This window comes from Megalops cyprinoides, chromosome 1, assembly GCF_013368585.1.
Source record: "Megalops cyprinoides isolate fMegCyp1 chromosome 1, fMegCyp1.pri, whole genome shotgun sequence".
In the NCBI taxonomy this organism is placed as follows: Eukaryota; Metazoa; Chordata; class Actinopteri; order Elopiformes; family Megalopidae; genus Megalops; species Megalops cyprinoides.
In genome coordinates this window covers 14,111,843-14,134,254 of record NC_050583.1, presented here as the reverse complement: position 1 = coordinate 14,134,254, position 22,412 = coordinate 14,111,843, and the positions used below count along the sequence as shown (strand labels likewise).

Here is a 22,412-nt window from a genome sequence, read left to right as displayed (position 1 = left end):
TTTGATGTACTGCATAGGAAATTGTCGTAGTCTTCACTGCAATGAAGTAAAGAGGTCATCCAGAGGAATACAGCTGTATTGGTATTGGAACCAGTTAAATATGTTCAAAACATTATGGTCAGTGGATGGCAAGATCAGAAAATATTATAGGCTCATATGGTAAGGGTATCAGATACAGGCTGGTTATAAAGTCTTAATATATTTGGGTGAAAAACTACATGCAAGAGCTAAACACTTGAATCCCCTAATTTCAGATGTAAGATCATTACTATCCAGGACAGGATTTAAGCGGTGACCTTGCATCTGCAGGGATGGTCTTGTGATGTAAGAGATAGATGAGAGATAGATATATACAGGCCGGGACTTTATGACCATCCTTTAAAAACATATGTGACAGGACAAAAATAGAAAATGGCCTCTCTGCTTTAAGGAAACCAAAGAGACGGTGAACTTCAAGAGGTTTATTATCTCTTTGTAGTAGATTTTGATGTAATACAGATGTATATAATTTACGGTATATTATCAGTCAACAGCTGAAACACAAGAAAAACTCCAGGTTATGAAGTAGAACAGAGTGTCTGAGAGCAACACAGGTAGAACCTTCTTGCATGAATACAGAGAATCAGCAATTCCCCAGACTTGTTCATCACCATTGTCCCCCCTAATCATGAACATGCTGGGACAACACATGAAGGGTGATTACGTTCCATCTGTCTCTGAGAAACATTATATCACCATTATTAGCTGTCCCAACATGACAGGAGGTCCAACTCACACTCACTGGTGAGCCCTAGAGAAAAGAGACAGCACAAACCTGGGAGCTATGGAAACAGCGAAAGCCTGAAAGGCACAAAACATAGAATGAAAAGGCAGGGAAAATATGAAAGTATATCTGAGAGATAACCTTCAGGAGAAAGGCAGAACAAAACGTGATTTTTAGGAGAAAAGGAGAACCCTGCTTGATTCTTACTCAATGTTTCACAGTGACAGTCATACCACAACAGAAGTTCTTCTGGCTGAACAATGAGGATGCTAGGCCTAAAGAAAAATATACAAGTTGGCTTCTATTGTGTGAAGACCCAGGTTACTCTCCATGTATTTGCTATTTGCAACAGCTTTCACTGTTTCTGCTGAGTGACTATGGGCTATTTCCATCTTACAGGACCAAAACTAAAACAAACAAAACCGTTTCTGTAATATGTCAGCACCGAGAGTTGCTTTCAAAAAGAACTGGCCAGTAACTAGTCTTACCTTGCACATGAGCTAGCCTCTCTGTCTGTGCTCAAAATGCGTTTCACAATCTTACCATCAAAATTTGCACTTTTGTAATGTCGACAATAGTAGTTCTGAGTAATATAACAGAAAATTACATACTTTCAAAGCTCATGACATAATACAGAAAATTATAACTAATCTCTGCTGATTCATCTCTGGATGTGTCATGGAGCGCACATGGCATATAGTCACAGGAACAACTACCCTGGCAGTGGGCATCGCTTTGGGACAGTCACTGGGCAGAACAAAGCACAACATGAGCATTATAAATACTGTCATATGAACACACATTCACACACACACACACACACACACACACACACACACACACACACACACGACACACACACACACACTCAAGATGATGTGAATTTGCAGTGTGGGTTAGAATGACATGATGCAGATGAATGTGGAAAAAAACAAGCCAACTAAATATGCATAGAGACCTACACAAACACACACACACACACACACACACACACACACACACCCCCTCCCTCTTCCTTTCTTTTCCGGACACAATGATTTCTCTGTGCAGGGCACAACTTGGCCGGCTGCTGCAGAGACCCTGAGAGAATTACGATGTCGTCAAAGAATCTGAGGCCGACCGTGAGACATAAAGAACCGGGTGAACGCGTACACACGGGCACACTGAGTTCAGAATATTAAGCACCCCCTGAGAGGTGTCACATTACCTACCCAGGAAACTACAGTTACACGATACTGAGAGAGAGAGAGTGAGAAAAAGAGAGAGAGCAACAAAGGGGGAGTCTTTTCTAAAAATTTGTTAACCAAATACACTGATTTTAGCTCCCATCAGACAACCGTAAAATGACTGCAAACCAGACACTCCACTGTGTTCACTGGTAACAGTCGAAAGACAGCAGGCAGATATCCTGAGGCAAAACCAACCAGTTGGGAGAGAAGGATTTCGCACTAATGCGCAAGCAGAGAGAATTTTCACTCGAAAAATAACTGCTTGATCGTGGACAACTTGATTATGATACCCAGACATGATGGCACACGTAAAACTAAGCATTAGGTCAGTATCCCGTAGATTTCACTTCACTTAACCGGTGGAGCTGTGGAGCACCGTCTGAAGGCATTCCATGCCATAGAAAATCCCATGTGTAAGTTTTCTTCCAGTGGTTTCTCAGGGTTTCCCTCAAATACAATGCTTACAATCTCATTCTCAATACGACTTAAGTCTGCTTTTATCTGTAACTGTTATGGCCGAATGACAGCTAAATCATAATTGTACACACATTATTGCCACCATTAGTTAGTAGTGTATCATGTTTCACATATGTAACTATATTTAGTAATGTTGTAAATGGTAAAATGATGTCATTAAAGCCAGAAATGAATTTGAATTTGAACCTGAGTGAGAGACAGATAAGGTTAATAGCGTTACGGGGTTAATAGTGTTACTCTGCAAAGAGAGAAGTGACTTTATCATGCAGAGATATCAGACACATGACAATTCATACAGATTCAGATTGGAATATGAATTACAGATGAAAGGAACAGTTACACACATACTGTACATAAGATAGGAGAACATACATAAAAATAATGTTCATAAAGGAAACAAACTGGACAGGAATAGGCAGACTGGTGATACAGGAAGCCAGAGATAAACATATTCTATACTGCCGTTGAGAGCATATGGACACCAGGAATGTTAGGCACACAGTTACGGCATACAAGCAGGGGAGAAGCAGAAGATGCAGAAAGTGAATTATTTATTGATCATTTTCAGATCAGACTTGCTTAATAACAGGTGGCAGTAGCTCAAGTACTCGAAGGTATCCGTTTTTGGTTTCAACAGGAGTGATAATAAGCAATGGCATTTGTGTAGTTATGGCATGGTGGAAGAGGTGGGAATGTTGGATAACAAAAAAACATTCTGGGCTGGAAGTGTTCAAAGAGATTGGCTGGATAGCCATCGGATCCTATGGATTTATGATTTGACATTAAGAAAAGTGTTTTTTGAGTTATGGTAATTATAACAGTTGTTATATGAAGCAAGAAGATACTGTTAGGCATATTTAGAATAATCATGATTGGTGTTGATAAATTCGTCCTTACAACTGTATGCTGAAATAATTTCAGACTGACCAAAGGGTGAATAAGATGAAATCTAAGAACAGGACCGGTAACCTCTGAATTGCTTTCTTCATAGAATGTATAATGTTCACAAAACAGAGACCTTGTTAATGACCTGTAATGAATCATTTTAGCATTTGCTAAAATGCTAGTAAATAAGTGTGAATAGTTCCAGAGGAATTTGTGATAGAAATGTTAGGAAACTCACAACTATAATGATTGTCGATAATGTATTCATTTTATTTCATCACAGTAGAAGCTAACAGTGGTGTGTGGGTGCACAATCCAAGCTGATTAATGCGAAAAAAAAAAAAACAATAGTTTTTATTTCCAAAAACCCAAGTGATTCAGAAGGGTGATGAGGTACTTTGAATCTGGAGTTCAATTACTCAAAGCTTTACACTGCAACTGTCAGACCATGTGAGTGATACTGTCAGTAAACTGATATTCCTATTGTCACACCAAATGGAAGTGTTTTCATTTATGCTATGTGTTCACTTGCAAACCCCCACAGTTAAAATATTCATAACTGACAAGAGCTGTTTTGCCTTTTCATTAAGTACTTTAATGATTGGAGTATTTTAGCAGACAACTGATCCTCAGAGAGCAAGTTAACACCATTTCAAGCTAGTCAAACATACACAGTACCAAGCAAAGGTTGGGTGACAGCTGAACAAAATGTGACCCTGGCATACAGTAGTATCAGTTTGACCAAATTATTAGCATTATGGTGTCCAACAGGTTTTGGACACAAACCCCTTTCTGTGACGCAACAAACACCAAGTAAAACAACCTCGAGTCTGAAATGACTCAAACTTTGGCATTTTATTTCCTGACCTGAAATCTTTGAGGGAAAAAACAAAACAAAAACTCGTAACAGCAGTTGTCACACCCATGCTTTCCCTCAAACAGCTCATCAGATTGGTTAGAAGCAGACCAATGACTTGGCTCTGCCATACCGTACTCCTCCAACAGCAAAGTAGCAGCACAGAACGAAAGTGGATTTACTAGCGCGCCTATATAAATCACCTGACGTTCCTCATCTCCCAGGTTCTAAGTCCGATCAGCAAATGTTCAAAATATACATGATAAAAATACAGAGCACTGCTGACTGGGCCAGAGTTTCCTAGGAAACGGAGAAAGTCCTTTTTTTCCCCCCTCTTGTGGACTGTGTTCAATACCTCTACGGGCTATGCCAGAGGAGGAAGGCCTGTGAACACAACACAGAAATAAGCAGCTGCCAGCCACCCTCTCTCTCAATATTTACACAGCACAGCTGGGCCAGCTAAATGCCTTCCACAAACAGCAGGTTCATATACACACATGAACACTGCATAAACCTTCAGCCTTTCGCTGCTCTATAAATATATTACTGTACAATAAGTTACAGGAGAGCGACACAAGTACACACTGCCAAGAATGTCTGGCAAAAGAAAAAAGCTGAGAAAACTGATGGAAATAAAGATTAAAGATTTGAAGAAAAAGAAACTTATGTGTTAATGTGAATAACTACACCCCCTATACTACCATGCATTAGTGTTGTGGTTTCTATTGAACAAATTGTGCGGAGTTTAAAAAAAAGTCTATCCTGAAGCTGTGGGCTACAGTCCAAGCATTATCACACAGGGTAATACAAAGACAGACAGAGAGGTCTGGAGGGTCAACTTGAGTATACAGCTGAGAGGAGTAGCCCATACACATACAATGCACACTCCATTGAAATAGACATACATGGGACGTACATATTCAGAGGCTCTTTAAGCAGATATTTCCCCTCATTCCTTCACTTATACAGTAAAAACCGAAGGCCACCAAATGACACACACTTAGGCAGAGGTTGCTATTCAATGAAACATCACTTTTTTCCCCCAAAACCCACTGCAAATCAGAAGGTAGAGATGTTACCAAATATCCAGGTATCGGATTACCCTTAAATAGCTGTCAAACTGGTAATGGTAAAATAGCTTAAATGTATAATACAGAGGTAAAAAATTGTGTTTTGAATTGAGGGTTTCATGGGTTTTTCCTCATCTGATTTGTGAGACACATTAAGACAGTAATAATTCGGGGGAATCGGTTATGGGAAGGTGGTGAAAGTATTACTTGCTTGGAAAGCATGCCTGCAGCTTACAGCTAAGTAGAGAGTGAAGATGGAGCCAACATTTGCCCAGACAAAGTAAAAGTTACAAGTTAAGAGCAATACATATTTATAGTGTTGCACTGATTTACATATTTATGCTTTACAGTGACCTTAATCTGACAAACAGAGGAAAACAAAAATTAAGGTCGTTTTCTATCCCCTCCCTTTTTCTCCATTCTCTTGGTGAACCCAAAGAGCTGCAACATTTGCAATATTACACTGCTGATAAAATGACCTGTCAATGAGCATTTTCACAAAGATAAATTTCGTTTTAAATTTGCCAAATGAAAGGAAATTTCCCAAATTGGCAGACTGAATCAGGAGGGCAAGTGTGAAGTGGTTACTGTGAAGGTGGGAGTACATCAAACATTGGGTGGACGTGGCAATAACAACCTGCCATGAGAAGTTATTATTCTCATCCTCACTAACGGACTCTATTGTTTGGAGAAATAGCTAAACCACACAACCCTACAAAAAGGGGTTCTCTATCCATTTTAACAGGCACCAAACAAATGGGGGAGTGTGACCAGACCCGAGGTCTGACTAATTCCTTCAACGAAACGGACACAAAACAAAAAAATATGATACAATCTGGAGCGAAATACAAATAAATAGTTCCATTTTCATTACACATGGCAAAGATAACCTTTGTAGGATTCAGTACTGATATCAAAAAGATGGGAGTGCAGGCTAAAGGTTCAGACTTTGGAAAGGCTAAGGATGTACAGACAAGTCCTTAAGCTTGGTATTACCTGCCTGTGCATCTGTAATGAAGGAATCAGTACCTGCGACAGCCACCTCCCCACACACACTGTGTTCAGGAGAGGCATGCCCAGGAGTCAACTATCATATAACAGAGGGTTGCAGTTATTCTGTCTCTATCCATGATGCAAAATACAGTATACAGTAGTCAATGACAGCAAGGGAGAAAGTGATAACTGAGCGGAGTGACTGTCTACAGGGTGCAGTGTGGAGGAGTGTTAATGCATTTAGCGCTCAGTATGACATTAGCCTTTACATCTGTGCCGACAGTTCCTCTGCCTCCAAATGTACGTAACTGTGTCTGACAGCAAATTTACTTTGTATTGTGATGCTAAACGTGTTGATGTGCACATAGAGGAGGCGAATTGTATCCATTTATATTTATAAGTCTCAACCTTTAAACTCACAGAAACTGTCAATAGGTATTGTGGACTGGCATTCTATTCTTGTGAAGGGTGTGGCTTTTAGTCCCTCCTACATCATAGTGGTTAATCCCGCCCCACTGCCTTGTGTGTGCCTCTGCCCCTCCCCTAAAGCTCCTCTCCTGGCCCCGCCCCCTTCAGTGCTGCAGCTCCTTCATCCTGTTGAGGGCGCTGCCGGCCTGGAACCACTCGATCTGCGTCTCGTTGAAGGTGTGGTTGAGCTCGATAGTGTCCTGGCTGCCGTCGCTGTGCTTGATCACTGCTTTTAAGGGCTGAAAAAAAGACAGGGGGTGTCAAAGCGAGTCTTCCTAAATGCAACAGGCCTGCTGGTTAGGACAGAGGGAGAGGGCAGACACAGCCAAGGCAGCAGAAACCTTGGTTTTAATTATCCACTGGTGAAATGGAGAAACACCTTTACTGCAATCGTTTAACATTCAAAGATTCAATGCAAATGCAAAGTGGTGCCACTGCAGGTACAGGGGGGTTATACTGCTAGAAATGGAGTAATAGAGAATATGTGGGATAAACTCACCTTGCCAGGGGCAAAACTCTCGAGGCCCAAGATGGAGATCTTGTCATTGGGGCGGATCTTGTCATAGTCGTGGGGGTCAGCGAAGGTCAATGGCAGCAGGCCCTGTTTCTTCAGGTTTGTCTCTGAAGAGGGAAAGAGATGTTTGGGTTAACAGAGGGCTACAGGGTAGCCTGCTGATCACTGAAGCACAATCAGACACAGCAAGGCACATAGACAACCACATGCTTAAAGACCTGTAACAAACAAAGCTGTTTAAACCACTGTCAAGAGTGAGGGGACATTATCAATGGAGGAAAGTTATGTGAATATCCTATCGTAAGAGATCCTATGAAACACCATGCAAGGAGATATTCCAAATAAGGCCTTCAGTTGTTCATTTACTTCTGTCCTTTGGGGCATGTGTCAATAATTGGAATCCAGATGTTGGTAAAACACACGCCATCCCTGAAACATGCAGCCAAGGAAGCATGATCAAGACAAAAAAAAAAAAAAAAAAAAAAAAAAAAACACAGCTAACGCCCCGCTACCTTCCAGGAACACCCTGAGGAAACGACAACTCATAGTACTCAAGAACAATGCTGACACTACTCTGCATGTTCAGGCAGAAACTGCGTGCCATCATTTATATCCACTCATCCGAAGATACAGCTATGGATGCCTGGACATCTGAACACACAGATAGGGATGCCTGGAGAATATATCCATTCAAAATCCATCTCTTCTTCCCCCCGTACCGTGGATCCTGGCGAAGCTCTTGACGATGATGGCTCTGCCTCCCAGGTGTCTGGGCTCCAGGGCGGCGTGCTCTCTGCTGGAGCCCTCGCCGTAGTTCTCATCCCCGACCACGACCCACCTCACACCGTGCTTCTGCAGAGGGAATCGGCACAGTGTGGTGAAGGGACAGGGCCTCGTTCAGCAAACCCTGCCTTTAATACAGCTTATACATGTCTCTTTCACTCAGTTCAGCACAGCACACTTCTTCCAAATTAAACAGAGTTCATACACATTTCATTCTTATATCCACACAGGCACACAAGCAAACAGAGGCATCTAAATGCACACAAAACAGGCCTAGAAAAGGGCCCCAAAAACGTATTCACACAAACCACCTACCCTCTGTTTTAGCTTGGAAAAAGTTCATTCGAGTAAAACCCGAATTTAAAATAATACCGCAGCAAGAATGAAGTCCAAAGCCTAAAGTCGGACAGGCTTGTCCAGTGCTTACCTTGTAGTGCCGAGCCACATCAGGGACTCCTCCAAATTCTCCGGTCAGCTGGTTGCAGATCTTGTTGACGGCGTCGTTCTCAATGTTGACGGCACCGATCAGGAGGTTGTTGGAGATGTTGTCCAGGTGACCGCGGAACTTCAGCCAGGGCCCTGCCGCGCTGATGTGGTCTGTGGTGCACTTGCCTTTCACCTGCAGCAGAGGGGAACCCAGGTCAGGACACACACAGACACACAGATTATTCATACAATTGATCATTATAAACGAGAAAGGGTCAGACAAACTGCAAATCTCATCTCAGACAGCAAACAGGTGTGTCCGTTTCCCTAGATCCTTAGATCCACTGACTTAAACTGATACAGGTCCTTACCACCAGTGTGTATTGAAATGTATTCTTTTAACTTATCCTATGTCTGCCTTCAGCCCTCACACTCATCTGTGTGCAAGCGTGCGTGTTCCTGTGTGCGTGTATTTGTGCGTCTGCACTTGTCTCATCTGCTTAGTGCTGGCTCTGGTTCTGGTTCTGCGGGTAGCATGTACTGCCGGTGGAGTACCTTGCGCCTCCCTCACCTTGATGAGGACCACCAAGTCCTCCAGGTCCTTGCCGTCCCACTTGTCGAAGGGCTCCAGCAGCTGCAGCCGGTTGCTCTGGGGGTTGACGTCCACGCGCAGGGAGGAGCCGTCGGGGGGAGGGTGCTGGTAGGTGTCCTGCCCCGGGTCAAAGTCGCGGGCTGGAAGCTCGTCGCCGGTGGGGGGCTCCAGCTTGAACTTCTCCCCGTTGGGGGCAGTGAGGAAGTCCGTCTCGGGGTTGAATTTCAGGGTTCCGGCGATGGCCAGGGCAGTAACAATCTGGACCAAAGACGAGGGCAGTGAAAGTGACATCAGGGGATGCTGGGGGAATGCTTAGCGACACACGGGCAGTGTAGCATCAGTTCTACGGCGTGTTAAGGCGGTTAGGACGTCATCTGTGAAGTAGGAATGTGGAACACCAATGGAGAATGGAGTAGCAAGATGTCAGCAACGGAGCAGTACCTCAGGGGAAGTGACGAAGGCGTGGGTTGCAGGGTTGGCGTCATTCCTGGCAGTGAAGTTTCTGTTGAAGGATGTGACAATGGTGTTCTTCTCTCCCTTCTTAACATCACGCCTGAGTAGGGTCAAAAAAAAAAAACAAAAAAAAAAAAATCAAAATCAATCACATTTGACTCACATTCAATCTCTAGAATGCCACACTGCGTACTACACATATTTTTTACATATATCTTGCTTGTGAGGAATTTTTAGTTTAAAGAAAAAAAACAACCAATATTTGGACAGTAAACAGTAGTAAAGTAGACAGTTAAGTTTTAGACTGAATATACATATTTTAAAGTAGACTGATTCATTAATATAAAACTAAAATATATCAGTACCAATCCTTGAGTTTATGGTTTTCTAACAGCAGTCCCCTTATCCAACAGAATGTTTGCGAAAGGAAAGGTTCTTGGCGTGACTCAACATCACATGCTCCTTTTGCACGTGTAGATTCCTACAGTCACGAGACTGAGTATGTAGTGAAGCTGATTACCCATTCATTACCTGTCCCATTGTCCAATGCACGGTCCGCAGGCATTGGCCAGAACCACTCCTCCCACGTCGCTGAGGATCTTAGCCTGCAGTCACAGAAACACACAGCTGGTTACATCATGCTACGCGATCTGCTCACTGTCTGCAAATCCCTGCACTCGGGCTACTGAGACTCACGTAGCCGTCTCTCTCGATGGTGGCGCGGATCTGCTCCGAACCGGGAGTGACGGTGAACTGGGCCTTGCACTTGAGCCCATGGTCCAGGGCCTGCTTGGCTAAGGAGGCGGCGCGGCCCATGTCCTCGTAGCTGGAGTTGGTGCAGCTGCCAATCAGACCTGGGGGGACAGGATCGACACAGAGGCGACACCAGGGACACGGAATAAGAGATCAGCAGAGACAAACAAGGAGTCGTCCACTCAAGTGCCTTTTTCATTAGCAGATCACGTCATTTAATACTTGTTGATATATACATACATTTTCAAACTGCATATATTAAGGGACTGTGTTTCCACATACTGTAGCTTTACTTTATGACCGAGTTACTATGACTGGATAAAATATGTACACTGTAGCACATTCCCTAGTACAAAGTGTACTGTAAAGCTGTGAGACGGGGTTTGATATGTACCACCTCACCCTAAGACGCAGGCTGTACTGACCTACTTTCACCTCCAGGGGCCAGCCACTCTTCTCAGCCACGTTCCCAATCTCGGATACAGGGTGAGCAAGGTCAGGGGTGAAGGGGCCGTTAATGTGGGGCTTCAGCTGTCAGAGAGACACAGGGAGGGGGGGGGGGCGGGGGGGCAGGATTAATAAGGATTATTTGATGGCTACATTACACCATTTTACATTACATTTTACATTACACCATTTTACCTATTGTGATGATGGCGACACTTTAAAATAGCGGAATCACTTTGTACAAAGGCACTAAATTGTATTTGAATGTCTGTATTTATGTTTTTCCCCTTTTGTACTCAGTTTGGAATCACCAGTTTTGACACTAGGATCATCCAACTGTGGCCGAGTAGCGTAAGAGCGTAGGGCAAGACAATCCTCCAATACACATGCTGACCAAGGCCACGCTGCAAGTCCCACAGTGCACTACAGTGGAGTCCAAGCACTGCACTAAAGTCACCTGAGTGACTCGCCGGTGCTGGATGGAGTGCGGGGTGCCTGAAAGCGGGGAGATGAGGGAAACCTGGCAGCCCTCACCCATCCCCACACCTGGCACAGAGAAGCCGATTTGCTATACTAATGCGGACTCCAAATCACTGTCAGCAAACAACACGGCTGGTTTCAAACCTAGGCTGCAGGACTCAAGATAGGCACCTTGCAGAGAGAGCCACTCAGAAGCCCAGTCAATTTTTTATTTACTAAAAATTTATATTGTCCCTGAGCGAAGACATGAGAATAAATGTAAAATCCTCAACATTTGTGCTCAAGACTAGACTCTGCCACTTTCACCTTCGCTGCTTAACCTTTGCATTGGCGACTTCACATTTTTAATATCCACAAAATACAAGTAAAGAAGACCTTCCTCACATTTTCAGTGATTATGCACAGGGCTTTAAATATACTATGCCAATGTGCATAGCAAAAAAAAAAAAAGCAGTTTTGCTTTGGGGGCGAAAAATTCACGTTCCCAAAACAAAGAGTTATATCACGTTGCAGAGTACTGTACCCTCTGCCTTGCTCAGCCATCTGAAAACACAGCGCGCCGACAATCTCCACCACCTGGGGCGATCTCTTCACTCTGACACCACATCACCTCCGATTATAATGACACGGGCGGACGTAGCGCGTCTCCGCAGGAATTTTGGGACACCACGGTCTGTTAGCCCCCAACAAGACGCGAGTATGCAAGACTTGTCGCTGCGAATTAAAGTTAACGATAAATACGTTGACCTCAAAATTACCATCAGCGAAAAACAGCATGGAACGGTTCTAAATATGGGTGGGTCTGTTTGCCTTGCGACTGACTGCTAGTCAGCCAGGCTGAGGATGACTCCCGCAGCCATTCAACCTGATGCCGGGGAGGACGACGGCAAGAATAGACAGACACAGAGCAGAAAAGAGGGAAGCAGGCAATGCTGCAAAGGTACAGAATAAATCATCTCCATTACACATGGCAGGCAGCAATGAGCTAACACCTTCCACTTTGTTTCGCCCAATCTGAGGACACAAAGATATGGATGATATTATGAGGTGAACCAAAGTTAGCTAATAGGAGAATATACTAGCAAGCCAATTAAATGTGCTGCTTGTCCTCCACTTCTTTGTAACTTCCTTTGTATTTTTTCCCCCCATTTTACATCACAGAAATATGCATGTACCTGGTGCAGTTAAATACATTATTGTTTACTTAATCTGTTTACATGACATCGTTGTATTCCCTGATCATTTGAAAATAACTAATGATGATAATGATCTTTTAGATAATGATCTAAAAGTCAGTACTAGGTCAAAAAAAATACTGAAACATTAATGTTGAAATTCTGTACAAGACAAAGGTGAATTCAGCTTATACTGCCACCTTTATACCTTCCACAATTTATTCAGAATGCACAATATCTAAAATAAAGTTTAAAGGTTAGGTCACTAATATGTGTAGTAGTTTAATTGAGTCTAAGAGATGTCTATTGTCAGAGGGTTTGGTAAGATGGTAAAAAAAGTGCTGGGCCTTTCAGAAATGTTTTGTTAAATTGCAGGGAAAAAAAAAAAAACTTTTTACTGGTGACACCAAACAACCAGGAGTAATAAGAGCCAAATTACTTTCGACTATATTAAAAAGATAAAAATCTGAATGGACTCAAAGCAACTGCAAATTAGCCATATACTTGTTCACAGTCTTCAGAGTAATCTGTATGCTGAGCGTGCTTCTTCTTAACCAGCACGCACAGAACTCACCTCGCTCAGGTTGATCTCGATGATCTGGTCGTACTCGCAGCCAGGGTCAGGCACCAGGAGGTCCTGGAACTTATCGGCCAGGGCAGAAATATCTGCAGGGAAAATTGGAGGCAGTTTAGACACGGGACACTGTGAGTGAAGGGGTGGAAATGTGGGGCAGCGGTTAACTGAAGGGGGGTGGTGAATGAAGGAAGGGGAATGCAGTGGGGCGGGAGATGGTGATGGTGATGTTGACGGTGATGGTGTGGGTGTGGGAATGTGATGCAGTGGTTAAGAAGCCAGGCTGGTAACCATACAGCTACAGGCTCACAGCCCAGAAGAGGTGCTGCAGTTGCACCATGTGAGGCACTTACTCTCACCTTGTTTCTGTAAGCATATAAGCTTTATTAACCCTTTCGCATGTAACTTATTTTATGCTATGCAGTGCGCGTGTTATGTTACATGGTTCGTTATGTTTTCATAAGCGTCAAGCGTTATAATTTTCATCGCTGCATTTGCTATATTTTTTTACCGTTAAATCCTCAAAGCTACAATTAGCTAGAATTTTCCCAATCTAGTGTTCTAATCGCACCGGTTTTATCATACAAGCTAAATGGCTAATCACACTGGTGTGTGCGTACTGGTGTGTGCGTACGTGTGACAGTAAGTCAAATGTGTAACATGAGGGACCCTGGGTGAGCGTGTCTGGTAAGGGCATGCATAATAATGACAGGGAAGCAAGCTGGACATTTTGACTGGCATTGCAGACAGACATGCTGACAGAGATGGACAGCCGCCTAACTGTCACGACTGACATAGCCCGACACAGCGTCAGAGTGTTAGCGTGTCCATGCCTCAGTACTGACCCCCACGGCCAGTCTTCTCCAAATAGGTCCTCATGCGGTGGTTGTAGGGAAACACAGAAGTGGTGGCTCCAATTTCAGCTCCCATGTTACAGATTGTGGCCATTCCTGACAGGCAGGGAGAGGGAAAGGGAGACAGAGACAATGAGGTAACTATATTCACTGTAATTTAAAACCACAACAGTCTGCATCATAACTTAACGAAAGCAATATAGACATGATAAATTACTACCTATAGCAATGACAATATGTATAGTCTCAATGTGTACATTTTCTGTTTGTCTACTTATGCTTATTGATATTCGTCCATATATTTGATGCAACATCATAAAAAATACTCATGACACGCAGATACAAACATATTCAGACTCATTCATATTCATGTATATAACTCTGCAGTGTATTTTATAAAATGTTTACAAAATGTTACATCAAAATAAGGGACCCAACTAGAACCCAACTGACAAGAGCTTCACCAACAGCATGAGCCGATAATGCAGTTTTATTAAACTATCAGTATCAGTCCTTCTTCAACCAAGCACACAGATGCTTTATATCTCAAAAAAACCATCCTGATCCTTGAAAATGTGAATGTGTGGGAGGTGTAGTTCTTAATCTGAATCATGGCTGTTCAGACTGTGGTGGTAGGGGGTGCTCAAAGTGCGCATAGAGCACTCTGCAAATTTAGGCTGTTCCACTTTGTGCTTTTATCAGTTTCTTTGGACAGGCTGTGGCCCACCGCTCTGCCATGGCTGCCGCAAATGAAGGTTTTCTTACACTGCTGCTATCATGCAGTGCTCACTACTGTCAGTCTCTCACCCCAGTGCCGAGCAGCATTCACTCAGTCAGTTTTGTCAGCAGGTTACTCTGAGGGCTGAAAAGGAAATGCCGTGATGGCCAACGGCATCCCTGCGTGGACACTCGGCTGATCTGCTGTTCCAGCTCTGTCCCTTAACAAATCAGTGTATCTAAAGTAATACCTTAATCCATATTTCTAATATGTGTTTATCAAGTGTTCTGCACAACAAATGTTTAGCAAATGTGCTAAAGCCTAGCAGTGTAGCTACTGTATATTTATTAACATGGAAACAGTTGACTGGCACAGCTAACCCGCTTGTAAAATCAAAACAATTCCCAACTGTAGCGAAGTTATCTAGCCAAGCAAAGCTCTTTGAAAACAAACTGATTGTAAGGTTTCAGGTTCAAGGCCAGCATTTATGCTACATTATTAGTGCAGTCACCCTTAGAATAATTATTACAACTGCAGATAAAGACTCTGCCAGTAACATGTGATTTCTGAAACCATGTTGTTGTGCTTTTGTGAAATCCAATTTTAAACGAATTGGGCGGTGGGAGGGGGCATGTGTGTGAGCAATGTTGCACAGGTGATCCACATCAGGCTTTGGAAAAGGATGAGCCATTCCCTCCTCTTACCAATGGGGGATGTAAGTGGGTGGCCGTGGCAAGAGTGATTAAGCTCTGTTGTATTGTTCGATTTTACGACAAGCTTTTTAATTCACTGTTGCAAATATTTGAGAAGCAGTTTTATTTGAGCACAATTATTACAAACGGAAAACTAAAATCGAATCTTTCAGTTGACATTACGAAGGGAACTTTTAATTAAACATTTAATTAAAAAATAATATAACATAACATAGTATAATAATATAATATAACAATATAATAAAATTTTTTGCAATGATACAAATTTTTTACAATTTTCTATTACATCACTACTACTATTACCACTAATAACTGTTGTTATTAGAGGTAGTCTTACTTAATACTGAACAGAAAAATAACTGATGTCTTGTAAAACAGCCTGGTGTCTTCCATACTTCTTCATATCCCTGCACTTAAGCATAGACATGATCCCACAGGTACATCTTCTCTTTTATTGCATGCGTTTTATTACCGTTTAGATCGGGCTCTGTAAATGCTACATATGCTATATATGATGGAACTTCATTTCAGGTAAATTTACAGCCATTTGCTTTAATTGCTTGTTATTACTATTTAATTCAGCGGCTGATTTTAAATGGTATTTGTCACCACCGTAAATTTCAAGTTCAAGACTACATGTTAAAAATTTCAAGTTCAGGATTCAAGAATACATCTTAAGTTCAAATTTGTGCAAGATTTTTACAAAAATGTTAATCGTGCTCATGAAATGACAATATTGGTAGAGATATCAGTAATCAGTCGGCTTAGCTCCACAAATACTGCAATTGGCACCGGACCCAAAAATCATCTATGATCTGGGCTATAGTGCTACCATAATGACAAAAGGTCTTCCATAATAATGTTATAATAATAATAATAATTATTATTAATTTATTATTATCAATATTAATAATAAATATATTCTCTTTGTGCCTTGGAGCAGTTTGTGAGTGTGCGTTCTGTTAGTTTATGGACTCCAGGCCTGGCCCAGGACTTACCAGTGCAGGAGATGGAGTCCACCCCTGGGCCATGGTACTCAACAATGGCCCCAGTGCCCCCCTTCACAGTCAGAATCCCGGCCACCTTCAGGATCACGTCCTTCGGGGATGTCCATCCGGACAGGGTGCCTGTCAGCTTCACACCGATCACCTGAGACGAAGCAGAGCATGGCATCGCTTTACCACATGATAATTACTCTCAGTAAACCTGATCACAGTCGGATAAAACAGCAGGTAAAGGAAGTAAAAACAAAGGGAAACAGATGTGCAGAGCAGCACAGCAGGAGACGCAGCCACAAAGCATTTACATTTACATTTATTCACTTGGCAGACGCTTTTATCCAAAGCAAAGTAGAAGTGAGGCATAGTATAACACAAGCAAAAAACCAGGGCAACAAGACTTCAACGCAGTTTTGAATGATGCAGTCCTGGACACACAGACAGAGTGAAGACCGACACTGTAGCGAAGGGCGAGAGCAGTCACCTCACCCGGCCTCGAAACCGGGTCTACGGGGTACCAAACTGCAGCTTTGACCGCGACGCCAAAGAGCCAGGCTCGTTGGTATGGTAGTCAGAGAGCATACTCAACTGTAGTGACAGCACTCTCACACAGATGCAGACTGATGCAGACTGACACTCACTTTGGGACACTTGAGCTCCCAGGGGATCCCCGCCATGACATCAACAGCGTCAGCGCCGCCCACTCCGATACAGATGGCGCCCAGGCCGCCCCCGTTTGGTGTGTGAGAGTCTGTGCCAATCAGCATGACCCCAGGGTAGGCATAGTTCTCCAGGATGATCTGTGATTGGAGGATTAAAAAAAAGCCCATACTAAATATATCCCTCAGTTACACCTTAACTAATTCATCTCAGTTCATGGAAAAACACTAAGGTGGTGTGTTTCATGATAGATCAACATTTATTTTAAGTTCCAGGTCAGAAATTTTTTCACATTTTTAAATTTGGTGGAAATCTGGACCCGCAGTTTTCCCAAAATACAAGCTCTTGAGTGCTTCCTAATTTTGAAATACAGAGTATCTTCAGGCAAAAACATGGATACAAAATGTGTACTTTAATATCTCTTCAGTTACTACAATACATCTTCAGTTAGAACAAAAAAGTCAGCACATATTACATAAGAGAATATGAACATGACTCCAACAAAACCAACAGTCCAATAATCAATATCAATAGAAACATCCCATGTGACTACCTGGTGGATGATTCCAGAGCCTGGTTTCCAGAAGCCTACTCCATACTTGGCCCCAGCACTGGCCAGGAAGTTATACACCTCCTGATTCACTTCCTGGGTCACACAGAGGGAAGGAGAGGACAATTTCATATTTCCAGTGTCCTATCCACTTACATAACTTCTCAGATATACACACGCGCACGCTTCGCAGGTGATCAACGCCAACATCCTGAATCTGCGCTGCCCTTCCTGCGCTCCTGCTGACCGCTGCCTCACCTTGGCCCTCTGGAGGTCCTGGGCGCCGCCGATCTGGGCCTCGATCAGGTGGTCGCAGTGGATGGTGGAGGGCACGGCCACCTTGGGCAGGCCGCTGCTGATGAACTGCAGCATGGCCATCTGCGCGGTGGCGTCCTGCATGGCCACGCGGTCCGGGTGCAGGCGCAGGTAAGTGCTGCCCCTGACGATCTCCTGCCCGACGGGGTCATCCAGGTGCCCGTATACAATCTTCTCAGAGAGCGTGAGGGGCCGATTGAGTCTGGGGAGTGGGAAGGAGTGGAAGTGGGTTAAACATGATGAGTATTTGGGTGTTACCGTTTCATTCTAATGATTGAAGAATCAGACAGTGAAGTTTTAGCATCAATCCAGCCTCTGTTGTTCCACCTGCATAGCTGTATAGCCCTTGGGTGAGGCTGGACAAAGATCACATGCAGCTGTTATGTCACTATAGAGCTGGTGGGATGGGAAGGGAGGCAAAACTGGGTGGCCATCACTTCAGTACAGCAAAATCATCCAGTTCAGATTCTACCATGATAAACCATGAAAAGAAACCTACACTTTAATGAAGATCTGTGGTGGGTCTTAAGGCGCCGACAGCTAGCTAAATGCAATATGGATCTGAAGCACTGGAAACTACCACCTTCTCTCTGTTAGCTGATCAGGACGGGCAAGGTAATGATGTAGCTTTGCCCAAAAAGACGACAGACAAAACTCAAACTCCTCCACACTGGCCTCATGCCAAAGGCTCTATCCAAATTCCTCTCAGTTTTCCACAGTAAATGGCAATGAGGAAAAAACAACAAGATTCTCTTCACTCTGTGTAATACTAAGGACTAACACAACAGGCTATTCACAGGAGAACCTCATGTGCTGAAGGGACACAAAAACGCACACAAAAACAAGCAAAAACTCTAGGCAGGCATTACCAGATTGTGAAAGTGCTTTTAAGAGAAAGATGATTCCAATTCCAAATATTCCCAAATAAATCCAGACATTCTGGAACCAGACACAGGAACCAGGCACTGATGTTCCACACAATGGCTTCTAACATAATTTCAAAATTGAATCAACCCAACCAGAAGCAGACACAGGCGTCTTATACAATTCCACTGAGACAAACAATAGCATGATTTCCAGATACAAAAGAGCTAAACCAAAACATGCTTTCTGTTATTTCTGTTCTTTTTTAATTTCACATATTTGAAGGCATACTTCAAAATTTGAAGGGTGTAACATGGAACTACCATGTTAAAAACAACACATTCAGAGTGTGCACCAGAATTATATTACACCATATCCGAAACACTTAAAATGATTCTGTTAAGGAAGCCTAAAGCACCACTTAAACCATTCAATTTTTAAATCAAATAATTTACAAAGCTGTTATATAGATACAAAATGTTATAATGAGGTCACTTGGGGTGATGAATTAGGGTCTTCAGTGACACAGTAATGTTTCATTTATTTATTTATATAATAGCTTTTCCGGAGAGTTTCTTAACTGTCTATTCTTGGAGATGGTAAAACATTTTAACCAACTGGATTTTTAACCAATTAGACTGGATCTATTACTTTTCAATTACGGGTGGAAAACATACTCTGCAGAGCACTTTGTGACAATTACAAAATTCCCCATTTAATTCATGATTTTAATAGGTATTGTTCTTGCCATTTTTCTTCAACCTTTAATTGACACTGTTCCTCTCAGTTGCCTTAGAGCACTGAGGACCTTACCGGAAAGTGCTCCTGAGAAAGTCTGGGCTGTGTCAGAAACAGACCGGGAGCAAACAAAATTATCTCCATGATGCCGGCATATCTGGCATCAAAATGAACAGAGACTTCTGATAAGTGTGGAACGCAAGGACAGTGTAGGCCATGGAGGGCCAAAAAGCACGGTGAGCTCAGTCAGGTCTGAAGTGTAGAGAGGCCCAAATAAAATGAGGAGGGAGAAGAAGCACAGGCAGCAAGACAGGGGAGTAAGGAGCAGAGCGGCTCACCTCTTGCGCACAATGTTGACGTTGGAGAGCAGCTTGTCATAGTTGATGTAGGAGCTGGGCTCAAAGCGGCTCATGGCCACCTTGGCCTTGGCATTGAGGGCAGCACACACATGTAGCCGTCGCACGCCCTGCCCCAAAGCAAGCTGGGAGGGTAAAGAAACACAAGGGGGAAGAGGGCTTAAGAAAAATCTCAGTCGAGCATGGTGTAAAAAGAGCCAGACAGTAAGATAATTACAGCTACACACCAATATCTGAATCAATTTTAATATTCCTGAAGTTTGATAGTTATTAGAAAGTATACTTATTAAAAAATCTGAGTATCCTTTCACAACAAAAAAGTCAGAATGTGAATTTGTTCGCAGCATACTCCAGGTAATTTTGAATGATAGATTTCAAACCATAATATAATGAATAAAGGATTCAAGGGAAATGAATGCAAGTAGAGAATAATTAAACTTTCAGTCCAGTACAAAAATGACAATTCTCTGACTATGTACTGATATTACAACAGAACAGTTGCTTACTGCTACCGAGCTTATCGTTAAGCCAGGCTAGGTGAGCTCAGTTCGCCTGCACTGTGCGCAGAGGAGAAATAAGTCTGTATTTGTAGATGGCATCTTTTTTCGGAATAAAGAAACTGACTGACAAGGTTTGGCCATCAAAGGGAATAAGACAATCATGTTACTATTAGTGTGATAATGATTGTGGTAAGCCCACAACAACTTTTATTCATCCGTGTAACGTCTTGGGTCACTTCAGCAATGAGATTTGTATTCAGTTTTGTGCCAAGAGGCTGAAGGTCATTGGGAAAGACGCAAAACCAAGACACGACGTTCTCCACCATTCCTTGCCAACTTAATTTCGCATGAATTCACGAAGAATGTGGTGGATTAGGTATGGGAGTCTGGTTTATTATTTGACACAGCAGCAAGTTGTTACGCTATTGCGTATACTTACAGCTGAACGTCAATCTAGCTGTAGTCAATCATCAGGCTACCTACCGTTACACCTCAGTCACAACTGACAGAATTATTCAAATCAATGTCAAATTATTCAATTCAAAGAAATATATATGTGGGAGACTCCCAATCTCATGTTGTTCAGCCGTTATCTTTGAATAAACAAATCAAAAGAGAGAATATCTTAAGGATATAATACTCTATTAGTTAAAATCATAGACAGTATCGTTAACGTCAACGAAACATATGTTAACCGCACCCAAAGGTGTGCATTTAATGGCAGTCTTCATAACCACAAACACTACAGTTAGCCAGCTCCAATACGAGTTGAAAATGATTGTTGGCTAACAACAAGATCTAAAAATACTCCAGTTATCACCAGCTATCTTACCAACCAAATGCAAGTAATATCGTAAGCTGTTAACGAGTTAGCCAACCAACGCTAGCTAAACATTTAGCTAGCGAGTCTCTCAGTCAACACATTCAACATACTTCACCAAAATAAATTTCAGCACATCACTTTCCATTGTTGCCAAGCGAACATGACTGATGCCCTTGTTTGCTATTTAGCGAGCTCTCATGTATTTGCTGGAACCAAGCGCGCAACAGCAAGCTAGCTTGCCAGCTAGCTGGCTCAATCTTGCATTTTGGTAACCTTGTATTCACCTTGCTAGCAAGTAATAAACGTTTAAATATATAATAAACTCTTCTGTTGAGAACAGAGCTTGGAGTGTAGCATTTATTTTAATGGCCACGTACTGTGCTCCTTTCAGTATACTGACATGGCAATGACGAAGTTAACCGATAGATGCAAGCTAGCAGGCTATAGGGACACTATGACCTGTGGCTAGCTAGCTAACGCTATCTATAAAATTATAGAGGAGCCGAGATTTTTGTCCCTCTTTCCCCACAAAGTTCACACAAACTCTAACTCACCCACAAGCTCTCGTTCAAGTTTTTTAAAAAATAACCTTACACTGACAATACAGACGACGTTTCTGAAATCGCCATTTATTTGATATTTTATGCGAAAATCCTTCACTCACCTGGAGCCGGGTAACAGTTAGACAGTAGGTCGCCATTTTGTCAAGAAGAACATCTCGCGTGAATGAACGGCGGATTCACAATCACTGCTACAGTGTCTGTTTATACACTTCACGTCCATGACATTTATATCAGTAGCTAACACGCTGTTGGCGCACAAACACGCCAGTGTACTCGGGCAGAAATCATATTATCCATAGCAGTAAATGCACACTTGCCAAAATAGCTCTGACACGCAATGTTGATATCCTCATCTGAACTAACCGAGAATGTTGTCACAACGTTGCAGAAAAGATGCATTTTGGTCAGTGCCGATTACTTTGAGACATCATAACAACGTCGGGAGTATGCAAGACGCGTGGTGTTGTTACAGCTTCAATTTAAAATTACTAACAACAAATAAATAAAAAATCATTTGTCCATATTCCCTAATTGTAAGATCATAATTGCAGTTCATATCAAACTTGTCTATATATTCGGGAAATACCTACAGGAAAAGGAAAGACTTTTGGAAGTTTATGTATCTGTGGAAATTGCTTTTTTGCTTTCTTTTTGGGAGTGGAGCCAGCTACTCTCAGGAAAATTACTTCCCCCTTGGTGCCCGCCTTGCCAAGTTCAAATGTTTCTGAAGAGCAATGGAAGCATAAAAAAGTGTGCTAAACTCAAATAATGTAGTGAAGCTGCGCCTCATTCACTAAAATCTTTCCCTGTGTAGGACATGAT

At 42.6% G+C, this 22,412-nt stretch overlaps 1 protein-coding gene across 1 annotated transcript; it reads right to left on the bottom strand.

Annotated features, from left to right (window-relative positions):
• Positions 1 to 3,926: 3,926 nt before the first annotated feature.
• On the bottom strand, positions 3,927 to 21,754 carry aco2 (aconitase 2, mitochondrial). Its single transcript, XM_036534349.1, has 17 exons — positions 21,692 to 21,754; positions 19,687 to 19,829; positions 17,690 to 17,948; positions 17,435 to 17,527; positions 16,863 to 17,021; positions 16,222 to 16,372; positions 13,784 to 13,888; positions 12,939 to 13,030; positions 10,688 to 10,793; positions 10,206 to 10,363; positions 10,041 to 10,114; positions 9,498 to 9,609; positions 9,036 to 9,314; positions 8,466 to 8,657; positions 7,975 to 8,107; positions 7,241 to 7,362; positions 3,927 to 6,980 (listed from the first exon to the last, which is right to left on the bottom strand). Exons 1-17 carry the CDS (start codon positions 21,725 to 21,727, stop codon positions 6,846 to 6,848), a joined length of 2,349 nt encoding a protein of 782 aa, XP_036390242.1. The 5' UTR covers positions 21,728 to 21,754; the 3' UTR covers positions 3,927 to 6,845.
• Positions 21,755 to 22,412: the final 658 nt, after the last annotated feature.